The 12,877-nt window shown below is 38.6% G+C and overlaps 2 protein-coding genes across 4 annotated transcripts; one reads left to right on the top strand and one right to left on the bottom strand.

Moving 5' to 3' along the window:
* The first annotated feature begins 1,126 nt into the window (after positions 1-1,126).
* Strip (striatin interacting protein) lies at positions 1,127-7,331 on the top strand. Of its 3 annotated transcripts, XM_022810226.2 has the most exons (13): positions 1,127-1,244; positions 1,395-1,587; positions 2,195-2,395; positions 2,710-2,943; positions 3,142-3,405; positions 3,733-4,007; positions 4,277-4,504; positions 4,726-4,887; positions 5,052-5,256; positions 5,382-5,639; positions 5,907-6,053; positions 6,240-6,425; positions 6,654-7,331. In XM_022810226.2, exons 2-13 carry the CDS (start codon positions 1,510-1,512, stop codon positions 6,948-6,950), a joined length of 2,535 nt encoding a protein of 844 aa, XP_022665961.1. In that variant the 5' UTR covers positions 1,127-1,244; positions 1,395-1,509; the 3' UTR covers positions 6,951-7,331. The 3 variants fall into 3 exon arrangements, with proteins under 3 accessions (XP_022665961.1, XP_022665963.1, XP_022665960.1); XM_022810228.2 differs by having other exon boundaries at positions 1,201-1,587; positions 3,142-3,270; XM_022810225.2 differs by having other exon boundaries at positions 1,201-1,587.
* Positions 7,329-12,794, bottom strand: LOC111252403 (serine/threonine-protein kinase PLK4-like). The gene is made up of 8 exons (XM_022810229.2): positions 12,519-12,794; positions 11,511-11,567; positions 11,169-11,342; positions 10,609-10,896; positions 10,098-10,285; positions 9,774-9,900; positions 9,273-9,524; positions 7,329-9,010 (listed from the first exon to the last, which is right to left on the bottom strand). The coding sequence occupies exons 1-8, from the start codon at positions 12,645-12,647 to the stop codon at positions 8,420-8,422; spliced, it is 1,806 nt and encodes a 601-aa protein (XP_022665964.1). The 5' UTR covers positions 12,648-12,794; the 3' UTR covers positions 7,329-8,419.
* Positions 12,795-12,877: the final 83 nt, after the last annotated feature.

Below are 12,877 nucleotides of genomic sequence, written 5' to 3'. Positions count from 1 at the left end.
TGTTTTGTTAATCTCAGTAGCGAAATGCAGAAAATTATTCATTTAGAAATTGTTGTAGGTAGAATTTCGAATAAACTACCATGCCGGAAATCTGACTTCGATCATGGACTATATGGCACTATGGACATTTTTCTAGGAAATAAATATAACAGAAGTACAATTATGAAGTGGCAGTGTTTCACTGTGTCTTACTTCAGATAAAAGAAGCAGCAGTTGTTTTCGCCTGTATTGTCTGATTGTTGGTTTCTTTATAACGGATAGCATTATAACGGATTTTAAATTGACACCGTACGCAGTATAATGTTTTCTACGAACAATTAATGTAACCGCGAAAAAAAGACGATACAGATCGCCGAGCTAGTGTATTAAAGCTATAATGATCGAGTGCTAGAATATAGAAAAGTAAATAAATGAATAAACAACTTGTAAATAAAAACGAATTATTGGACGAAAGACTAGAAATTAAGCTTTTTATGTAAATTAAAAGCAGATCCACAGTTCGTGGTGCAAGTGGTTCTTGGACGTGACTATGCATTTTTATTTGTAATTACAAATATCAGTGGAATATATTCAGGTTCGAGTATGATTTAAACCTATTATACATTCGATAGACGTTACTGAGAATCAGGTAAAGGTGTAAAACTGCCCTAAAAAATGCCCCTGACACCACATTAACCAGGGCTTTCATTAAAGTAAGTTGTTTGTTACAGGTAGGATTAATTTTGCAGAATGCATTTTTATTAAGTATCTAGAGTAATAAATTTTAGATATGTCAGTGAGTCAATTACTTATCGCACTGCACATACCACATAGGATATAGATATTACTACATTGAAAACTAAACAACTGGTTTTTCTAGAAATCTGAATGATATAAAATCAATATCTGGACAGAAATATAGCTTTGCATGTTAACCTGTTTTGCTTCAAAGGGAATCAACCTTGCTGTCTAAAGAACTGCTCTAAAGAATTGCTCTGCTGAACATTTCGAATCGAAATAGATTTCCTTTAAACACCATAACACAAAATGTTTAAATATAGCAACTGGTTCAACATAGTAGTTACTTAGTGCTCCAACTCTATATCGAAACACCCCTAGAAGCCCTCGATGTGAGTACTGCACGGGCCACTAAAGATCGCGGCTCCTGTCGGTCGTGCTCAAACGGCATCTACTAAGGAGCGACGATCTATCTGTGTTAACGAAAAAAAAAACAACCCGAAACACAGAGGCATGTCATGATCAAGGTAGCACTGTTGTAATCTCATACACTTACGCAGCAACTCAAATCATATGAAAGCCGGACAGTAGGCACAAGTCTTTAGAAAAGTACAGAGGAGTCACTGTAGACGTCCATTAACATTTTTGATTGTTTATATCATCTTCTGTAATTAAAGTGGCCAAATGTGGGATTGTGTGCGTCGTAGTATATTCGGAGAAGTGTAATTCATAGGTCGGCCGGCATAGCCAACTGTTCAGCTGGAACAATTGGAGAGCGCAACTTGCCTGACCATGATGGACACGGCAAATGGAATGGGGCCGGAATTAGGCGATCTTGACTTTCAGTATGCGGACGCCGATTCGCTGCAGGTGAGTGTGCGTGCGTTTGTAAAGTATATATATGTATATATATATATATTTCTATAATAGTTAAAGCTTACAAATGGAAGTGAGATAGAGAGTCAATTATCCAAATCTTAGAATTACTGTTATGCTACAAATTACATATCTATAATTCAACAGGATTGCCAAAAGACGAACAGCGTTGGTCGCAACTGGTGCTGTTATATACCCTATGCTGAATATTTTGGGTTTTTTGGAACACAACGATAGAAGAAAAGACTGACCGAAGATGCCTTCACTTTGTCAGTTACATTCGTTTGCTAGTTTGTCTCTTTTAAATTCTGAATAGAATATAAGTAGCTCTGTGTTCAGACAGGTTTTGAATAATTACACAACTTGGTATTGTATGTCTCTCTAAAAGTTACCTAGTATATAAGAAAAAAGTACACCGCAGTTGAGATGCCAATTACCTGGTAAAAAGCCAATTTTGACTAAATACTAACGCAGTTGCGGACACAAAATTCAAAACCTGTATTATATAAAAATACTATAGTGATGAGCGAATGAAACTTAGTTCATGTTAAAACAAGTATTTGGTCAGAATCAACAAGTGTAGAAAAAATGAATTTTGTAGGTGGAGCTTTCGGAACTTTATTCGTACTCAGAAGAGCCAGAGCTCCGATTGGGCCCTGAAAAATTAACTCGCTTTGTGGGTGCTTCCGCTTGGCGGTCAGGAAACGAGATAGCTATCGTTCGGCGTCTTCTGGAAGCAGCTGAAAGCGCCAACGAGGACATCCGGAGTGACGCTGTCAGCGCATTGCTTTATATTTCGCAGGTACTTGCTACAATAAAAAACCTAATAAATGTATTTCGTTACACACTGATACTTTTAATTCATTATTAATAATATCAGTGTCGATTATTCTAAAGTGTAGCGTATCGCTTGTTAAATTAAAAATGAATATATACCTTAAAACGTGTCATAACTTTTTGAAATTTGCTCATGTTAATATTTGCCGAAATGACGATGATGTGAGCTTTTCAAATCTATAGGTTTTTCAGAATGATTCAATAATGTAAACGTGTCTACACCGAATTAAGTTATGGCTGATGTCTTGCGGCGATGTTTCTGGTACGTTACACTTTTAGGGAACGTGGGCCGAAGCTGACGTTACAGAACTTGAATTGTCGGAGAGGAGTGCGCGCGTGATTGCAAACGTGCGCACAAATTGCCTCCTACTTTATTGTCAGGGTGCGTGGCCCCTGTTGCTCCAATTACTGAGACTGGAAACCGAACGGCCAGCTCCGCCAAGTAATACGCTGTGCCTTGCAGATTCACGGAAGCTTCGTACAATCGTGTCTCTGCTGTGTACTATTGCTGAGGTACAAATGTTCTAATCCTTCACACTTTCTGACGTGATATAATTATTATATTAGTGTGCAAGATAAGGACATAAGCAACTTTGCAACATGAGCAACTTTTCAGCAGTTTGCAAGTTCTCTTTAAATGTCGTGCATAAGCAGAGATGTGATTCATTTCTATCATTATAAACTATCATTGTTCGATTTTACTTATTCTAGGTATTCCGTCATATTGGGCCAGACTCTAGCAGGAGTGAACGGTTGCTAAAAGCCACTTTCTGTGAAGAATTGTCTCAACCGACCAGTAGCTCTCCAGACAGTTTGGTGGCGTTGAGTCTCCTTCAAATGGTGACTGCGTTTTGCAATGGGTCATCTCCGCATTTTCCTGTAAAAAAGCTACTTCTTTTATTATGGAAATCACTACTGTTATCGCTTGGTGGCATTGAGGAGCTCAAACAACTCAAAGCCGATGCTCGCCAGAGAGTAGGTCGAACCTGAATCTAAATGAACTTTTCGCATCTTTCTATATTTTTAATTAGCAATTTATAAGCTAAGTTATACACATTATATATATATATATATATATATATATATATATATATATATATATATATGTACCTCTAATATGAGGCACGTATAGCAAATGTTGCATTTAGCTAGTTTGTAAGCTTCAACGCACATTTTTATTTTTCAAATAAAAGTCATATCGTATAAATGAGCAAGTAATACAGAAATTTACCTCTGATTAGCTTTAAAATATGTATATTGATGTGAAAAAATAACGACAATCGACGTCGTTTCCTTAATTAGGAAGGTCTGCCGGCAGCATTGCCTGACACGACAGACGTAGTAAAGGGAATGCGGCCTGCATCGCCACCTGCCTCCCTAGTAGACATGATTGAGGTGCAGCAACAGAGGAAGTCAAGCCGGGGCCAATTCAAACGTCAAAGCCTAGTGAAGCAGAGTTCAATGGATGACCAGGAACCTGGAGCGGGTGGGGGCCCACCGAATGGAGGGGTTGTGCCCGAACAGACTAATATTGACCCAACCGAATTGCCAGACGGAATGCCTGATGAACGCCCCCTGTAAGAAGCAAGCAGACTGTTATCATCTACGATAATAGATCTCTTTACATATTTGCTCAAGATGTCAATCTGTATAGAATTACAGCTGAATTAGCTTAATTTGAGTTGAGTTAAAGAAAAAAACACCTTTATTTACAAATTAGTATAATGAAATCCGAATACGTATATATACTAACTAGGTACTGGTATGGATAGCAAATATTAACAGGAAAATAATATAACCCTGTGAATTAATTTGGGTGATGTATTCGGTTTCGTTGCATCATTAGCGGTGAACCAGCGGCGGTAGGTGAGCCACAAATCGCACGTTCAGACTCTCAAGAGAAAGACACCAAAAATGGTTTAAGTAGCGAAAGAGCGAACAGCGACGATAAGGAAAAGACTTCTAAAGATCGGCGAGGACTGCCGTGGCAGCCAAAAGCTGCGTTACGAGACATTGATAATTTCCTCGCTCAGGCGCGAATGAAATTTGTCTGCTTTCAACTGCCAAATGACACGTGAGCGATAAACAAAATGCTCCCGCTTCTTATTACCTTTAAGATTCGTGGATTTCAGTCATAAAAATAGATCACATAGTTTAGTAATATACGCTATCTGCCGATGATGTTCACTGTCTATTTTATTGAAATGTACACGTCAAAGTATCCTTCGTAAGGAGATGTTGTGACAATTTGCTGTTAAAAACTTAAACGCTACTTTCTACTATTTCTGCCTATAGGACTACGTTAGCTGGTTTGCCAGAACCAATCCTTCAAGGTCTGCGAGTCCTCGAACGCCACAAGTACACCCCGTTAAGTGAAGCTCAAATTATGCGCGAGATGCAAATTGAGAGACATCCATTCACTCATCAAGTCGAATTGCAGGATACACCAGCAGAACGGTCCGTGGCTTACTCGTTTTTCACTAGAATACCATAGCTAGCAAATATTTCAATTCTACACCGTCATTTCATGCGTTTCACATCTCTTATTGTAAATCGAGAGTACAGATGTTTTACCTAACCGACAGATTCATCAACGGATAAGCTGTTGCCTTCCTTTCTAGGCTCTATCAGACCCTTCTTCCGCAGATGCCTCAACATATGATCTCGTTGCTAAAGATTTTGCTGGCCGCTGCGCCAACTTCGAAGGCCAAAACCGAATCAGTCAACATCCTGGCGGATATTCTGCCGACCGCAGACGCGTCACCCGAGAATTGTGCGTCCGGTATCCAGGGCGCCCTTCTTGGTTTTGATATTAATCGACATAAGGTAATTACAAAAAACCTACAATGGTCTCTCGCCGTTTGTAGTCGTCTTTATTATTATAGGACACTACGAATGTTGACAAAAACTCATGGATTGACTGTCCTGCTGTTGTCTTTTTTTGTTTGCAGGAGGTTCTGGTGAAGGCAATCGCGGCTGTACTGTTACTACTATTGAAGCATGTAAAAATCTCACATTGTCTTCAGTTTGAATACATCGCGCAGCAGCTAATGTTTGCCAATTGCATTCCTCTTGTTTTAAAATTCTTTAATCAGAACGTGGTATCATATGCGGCGGCGAGACACACTCTACCTTTCTTCGAATTTCCTAGAGTTGTTCTTGAACGATCTTCCGAGTTGGTGCACGAAATGATGGAGGGTTGCACTGAGGTAAAACTTTAGTTTTTGCTAGCATTTTGTATGAATTGCTCAAATGTTTCAAATGCGGATTTTCGAAATACCGTTTAAAAAAGGGCACATGAACTGGCAGGATGACAACATTATTGGAAAATACGGTTTCTCTTACACATATGATTTATGCATCATTGGAAGATAGCTGTTCAAAGAATGAGCCTTTCTAATATTTTTATTGCTCACATTGTGATGTTTCTGGGTGCGCTCTCTTCGTTCTATGTGATGGTACGATAAACGATTTAGGTGCCTGATCAATCGTACTGTTGGCGAAACGTCTTCGCGTGCATTAACCTTTTGCGCATCTTGAATAAACTGACGAAAAATAAGCATTCGCGCGTCATGATGTTGGTAGTGTTCAAAAGCGCTCCGATCCTTAAGCGTGCTCTCAAGGTAAAAAATAACCCACGCTCATTGTTCGTTTACGCATTTGCTATATACGTTTATCTAATCCTTGCACAATGTATTCTTACCGTGATCTTGACGCATGCTCTATATCTGCAGCTATAGTCTGCTGTTCAGAAATCACACGCCTATGTATTATGCAATTAATATTTACTATCTTTCTCATTAAAATAGGTACGCCAGGCTATGCTGCAATTATACGCCCTAAAGTTACTTAAAATGCAAACTAAGTATCTGGGTCGGCAATGGCGAAAAACAAACATGAAGACTATGTCAGCTATCTATCATAAAGTACGCCATCGCCTTGGGGACGACTGGGCGTACGGAAGTGATCTTGATGCGCGTCCTTGGGATTTCCAGGTAAAAAAAATACATGAGTAATAAATAAATGCAATGAAATTCGTAAGCGACTAAGAGGCCAATTCATTTTCCAAGTTATTCACAACTAGAAATTTTGATACTGTTTCTCCCTTTTTTCTCTATGTTTTATTTTTGGGAAAGTAGTTCCGGTCGTTTTTTAATTGCGCTGACTTCATTCAAGTTGTCTCTTTACTAAAAGCTATATTCTTTCGATTGCTTCTTATGAAGGCGGAGGAATTTTCACTCCAGGCGGCTATTAACGATTTTCATCGACGGCGGTATGATCGTTTACCGGGAGCTCATCCAGGTGGCGCTGGCAATCAAAACAGTACGGGAGGTTCCCACGGCGCAGAGGTGGATCCTCTTCTCGATTTGGAACCTGTCGACAATTGTTTTCTTTCTGTGCTGGGCCGCCAGTTCGAATTACTTCCAGATTTCAAAGAGAACTATCGCTACTGGCTGAAATGTCAGGTCTACGATGCGGCCATTGAATGGGAAAAACTGCTTGAGTCACCTAATCTTTAACCTGTAGAGTATCGTTTGTACCCATAGATGAACAAACACTAAGAAGAATCCTAACTGTAATTTTTTTTGGCCGAATTTGACGTGTGATTGTATATGAGAAATACGTAATGATGCGTATGGTGAACTCAGTTTGAATTGTCCAAAGTTTTTTGCAGTACCGTCCTGCTAAGCAGTAGCTAAAACTGGTAACTTAGAAACAGAGCTAATAGCTTCCATATGAAAGATTGAAAGAATCTTTCCAAGCCAGCTACGAAATTAGCCAGATCGTTAAGCACCGGATAGCCCCGGAAAAGCCAAATAATACTGTAACGTGTAAATAAGATAAATGGTACAATTAATATCAACAATGCTAATAATAAAAATAATGAAACGATCGTCTAAGTTTGTCCTAAAATATATTTATATCATTTTTGTCATTTATGAATACGAACTTAATGTGAATTGCATTAATGTAACTAATAAATACATTAGGTTCATTGTCGTGTGCACTGAGCTTTAGCAAGTCGCGTGGGCACATAAGGGTTTACACGCCGTTGATAGATCGCCAACGGTAGAAAAGCAATTCAAATATTAACGTCTGCATAACGTTTTGTAACTACTGGTTTTCTGATTTAAAAAAAATTGTAATGAATTTTAATTGACTGAAGAAACTTCACTGTTAACGCTTATAATGGAATAATGGAATCACATGAGTAAGATGTAAACAAAGGAGCCTGGTACAGACTGAAAAATATTTATGGGTTTTCCACAACGATTTGCTTAATAAGTTGACTTTATTCTTCAAATTCAGTGCATAAGATGCATACATTTTGAACCAAAAACTTTTATTATGCAGCGCATATATTCCATAACTTCTATTTCTGGTTTACCGTATCATATTATAGGTTCTAAAACCAAATGTTTTTTTGTCTTATAGGTTTATCCTGTTGGCGACAATACTATTAAGCGTGATTCCCATAGACGAATATGTGTAAACAACTTTATTCTTAAAAGATCGATTTTGGTGCCGTATCAATGACACAGCGTTATAAACGAGATGTTCCTTCTATGAACAAATTGAGCGGACTTGACTGTGCTGACTGCCACTAATATGTATCTATCAATGGCATATAAACTGAGAAACCCATTTCTAAACTATACAGCCCAGGTAATTAACTTTTTTTTTTTTTTTTATATATACATCAATTGTATATCGTATATACAGGTATTATTCACAATGCACATGTATACATAATTATTGTTTTGATTGTGCGAAGTTTCCGAGATAGTTTTATCGGTTGACTGTTAATAATTACGCATAAGGAGAGGTTGTAGTACGTTGATACAACAGTACGAAAGTACACGTAATTGATGAATTTAGTACGTAAAGATCAATGTGGCTAACGGGTTCAGATCCCTCAAGGATGCGAACATGTCTTCATTGACATCACGCAACTCTGTCAACGCAAGCGATGTGTAATGGCACTCATTCACCTGAGCATTTCCATAACCCGCGGCAGATGATCTAACCTTTGCCGCACGTATGCTGGCATCAAAGAACCTTCGGGATACTCAGTGCGAATGCCATGACGATCTGTAAACACAACTTGCTTTCGCCCCGCCAAAACAGATAATTGAGTCTTATCATAGAATTGTACACAGACGCCACCACCGGCCAGAGGCTTTCCTAAACCCACACCATCAACGTGGACTTCACGTACTGCACGAGCACCACGTGCATCGGATTCTGGTACTGACTCCGGACTTCGATCAACCAAGGAAGTAAAGTTAGTTGCAAGAGTGAAGTTCGATTTTGACGGAGTGTCTGTGGCCGCACGCCTTCCGAAAATAGCGGGGTACATATCCGAGCTGGGGTCTACTGCCGAGATGGCTTCTTCAAGCGACTTTAGCTTGACCGTAAGACCTTTCATTAATTCATGATCTTGTGCGTCCAAGGCCATTATACTCACGATTTGCCCATTTAACTTCACTGAACCGTCGGTAAGTTGAGTCAGTTTCTTCGTATTACCAATCTTGAGCTCTACGTCGCCGTTTTCCATAAGGAAACAGGACGTATCTTTCTGAAAAAGGTAATAAAATGCGATGAAATGTATCATATTTTTTTCTTTTTTGAATTCTTTACCTCATGATAAATAATGACACGTATCCTTATTAATCCCAGAGACCTGCTATGTAGGGTTATGACTCTAGAAATTCTGCGCTTAGATATACTGTAAACTAAAAATGCATAATGAATTTCTGAAGGACGCTGTGAGTTAAAGGTGAATGGGCTGTGGATTATTTGTACCGACGAATCCTGGATTGCATGCTATGATCTTTCACCTGATAAAGAATAATCTTCACAGTCTTTTGGCGCACAAGTTGTACAAATCTTGATGCAATGGCGTACTTCTTCCACAATGCCTGTGGTAGACGATCAAAGCAATAGCGATCATCAGTTCCGTCAATAGGCAGTGCAGGTGGTTGAGTGGGGTGCCAAGCGGCTCCTGACCTATACGCAACAATCCAGCGACCGTCTGCGGATACCCGCAAAACGCTAGATACATTTTCGTTTTTTAAGAACTCGACGCACACCTGTATTGAACGCAAAGCCTTATATTAGCTGTCATAGTATCTATACTGCTTGATTTTATCACAAGCCAAATATAATTGTAATACGCGAATTTTCCATAGAAGTCAACGCTATTAAAATTATCGGATTTCCTAAGATACTTTCAAGTTTATTTCAATGTATCTTGGCACTTAATACCGCAAATTTGGCAAGGAAAATGTTTATAACAAGCAAAAATTTTGAACTTCGTCTAGAAGAACTGTGGTACAGACCTCGCCGGAATCGAGGATTGAGAGCATTAATTTGCCGGATTTGATTCGGGTGGGCTTCAGTCGAGTTGTGTTTAATGGCTCACTCGGTCCTCTGAAACCCTCCGATAGACTTGTTCCTTTTTGGTCCCTGAAGAATAAATGAACAAAAAAGTAACGTTGGAAACTCGAGTATCGAAAACGCTCGAATAGATCTCATAACATTAACTGAATGGTATATGGACAAAACTGGCATTTCAGAATATACTAAACTATACCAGGATGTACCTGATCATACGAATTCATATGATTTCAATTATTTCATAGAAATGAGCATAGTATACCCACCTGGATGGCACTCGTTTCAGCAATGAAGTGCTCCGACACATGAAAGGATGTGAAAGGACATCGGCTAGGGGCAGCCGCTTCCGAGGATCCTTCTGCAAAAGGCGCTCGATAAGATCTCGGGCCTCAACAGACAAATGACTCGGCAGATACACGCTACTCATCACAACTTTTGTTAACGTGCTACGGACCTAAAATGAAAAATATAAATGATAATCAATAAAATAATCTTTATTTTAAGTATAGATATAAACTATGGTGAGTAATAGAATAGGTTACCATCTGTATATGAAACTTTTACCTTCAAATGCACGTACTTCAGTTAAGAGAGAAACGGCGGACAATGCCAGAGTCAAAGCCCGAAGTCTGTAAATACATGTCTAAAGTTAAACGGGTCTCCGGACTAAATTATTAATTAACCAAACAAAATTACCTAGCTGAAATAAAATCGACGCAAACTTTCGATGAAAAACGTTTTTCCAAAAACTAATTAAGATTAGGCCGGGTTACCTACCTTGAAGTCGTGGAAAGGTGGCGCACCAGTAAGGAACGTATATAGCATGCAGCCAAGAGACCAAAGATCGACTTCTAAACCGTGCTCAGTTCGGGTAGCGATTTCGGGAGGAATATAGTTGGGCGTGCCGCACATCGTAGTGTGTTTCTCGTTCGCGAAACGCAGCTGAGTTGCAAGTCCAAAATCGGCTATTTTCACCTGTTGTTCTAATGTGAGCAGAAGGTTGCTCAGCGATAGATCACGATGAAGAATTCTGTGATTCTGAAGATACTGCATCCCATGAACTATCTGATAGCAACGAGAAGATAACGAGCACAATTAACATTCAACGAGAGCATAAACTCGAAATCAGACTTCTGCTCTGCAGACAGGTGCTCACGCTTGTATTTGTAAGGAATTACGCTACCAAGCGCTTGCAACAATGCACGACATCATCTAGGATGCAAGCAAATCCAGTAATATGACTAAGATAATTAAACCAATTTAGCTAAACCAAAGTAGTAAAAAAGAGTGTAGTAAATAGAGAAGGTATATATGGGATGTAAATGAACCAAATTCACCTGTACAAGAAAATGTCTTGCTTCATTTTCGTCGAGGGTACCCCGCTGTTCAAGGTACTTCTGCATTTCTCCGCCGTGGCAAAATTCCACCACGAGATAAACATGCTTGTCATCCTCGAAAAATGTTAGAAGTTCGAGAATAGATGGATGATGTAATCGACAATGTATAGAAACCTTTTTGAACAAACACAAACAACAAAGGTAATAGGTTTTGTTAATTCAATTGAATTTTGCATAAAATAAGTTTTAAAGTAAATAAAAAATAAAATACAAAAAGAGCTATTTAATATATGACCGATAGGTTAATTATCCAAACAATGTGCATTTGCAGCTAACCCATACCTCTTGTTGTACGCGAGACGTCAATCCCGCTCGTCTCATTTGCTCCTTGTCAATCATCTGAAATACACTCATTTCGGTAACGTGAAGGAAGTGTCATTATTAAAAATTCAGGTGACTAAGTAATCCGGAGCCAGACTACACAACATTCATGTATTAATCATATTGTGTTTATTTTACTATCTAACAAAGTTGTACATCTAATATGTCCGGTGAAACTACCCTTTTTTTTAAACTGCCTAAAATATCATAAACGGGATTAAAAAATAAGTAGATCTGATACACGAAAATTAGTCAAGGCATTATTATTCTTTTTCAGATTTAGTCAAAAATATTTTAATGATTGAACAGCTTACCTATATAAAATAAACATTAGGCAATGCTCTGACTATTTTTTAAACAACAATTTTGAAGAGAAGTATTTTACAGTTATGCTAATTGCACGAAGTAGTACAAAGAGTTGATTTATAAAGTCCACATCAAAAGTACATAAACATATCAGTATACATAAAATCCTATCGAAAATAACTATCGAATCCTAATTCATCAAGCTCCGTTAAAGCTGTCTATTAGTTTCGCGAATTTCATTCGTGCGACACTGAAAACATGAACGTGTTAGAAATTACTATAATAGCCCTGGCGCCATGTCTTGAACAATCAAGTCTGAGATTCGAGTTTGACAAACGATGCATACTAGATGATCTGTGTGAATTGAAGAAGTTAATTTAAAATAAATAAAAATGCTTCAAATTTATATTATGCCTGTATGAACGTATGAACTTCAGTAATTATACCATGAGTGCACCTATGCCCTTTCTCGATCTGTACCGGTTAAGCTAGAATAAACAGTCGCGTAGGTTAGTTAGCATAGGTGAAAGGTGTTCCTTTGTAGCCTCTGCTCTGCATATCCTTTTGCCCTGTTCTGTTTGCACTAATATTTAAGAAAGATTATCTATGCGATTATATAACACTTCTAATGACATCAAAAAGTTAAATAAGACACAGAATTACCTTAATGGCTACTTCTACGCCGGTTTTTCTGCATACCGCTTGATAAACCTTGGCAAAACCGCCTTTACCCAGTAGCTGCGTAACGTCATAATCCTCGATCCTTTGCCCGAGTTCTCGGGATAGATCCATCGGAATGGACTACACAGATCCACATGAACACAGGCACCACCGTTCAACACTATGCCACCATTGGATGCACAGAAAAACTTTGTCTTCAACCTTCTACCCAATCCATAAACAAAAACGTATTTTGTTTACGTGGCTCACTGTTTTCTATTTCAAATATGGCGCCAAGCCAGCATCAACAACTGTCAATACAAAACACGCTTTCATTGAGTCCTTGAGTGAAAAAGTAACGC

This window comes from Varroa destructor, unplaced genomic scaffold (assembly GCF_002443255.2).
Source record: "Varroa destructor unplaced genomic scaffold, Vdes_3.0 BEIS01000006.1, whole genome shotgun sequence".
Taxonomy (NCBI): domain Eukaryota; kingdom Metazoa; phylum Arthropoda; class Arachnida; order Mesostigmata; family Varroidae; genus Varroa; species Varroa destructor.
The sequence above is the reverse complement of the archived record's forward strand: the minus strand, read 5'-3'. Positions and strand labels throughout refer to the sequence as shown.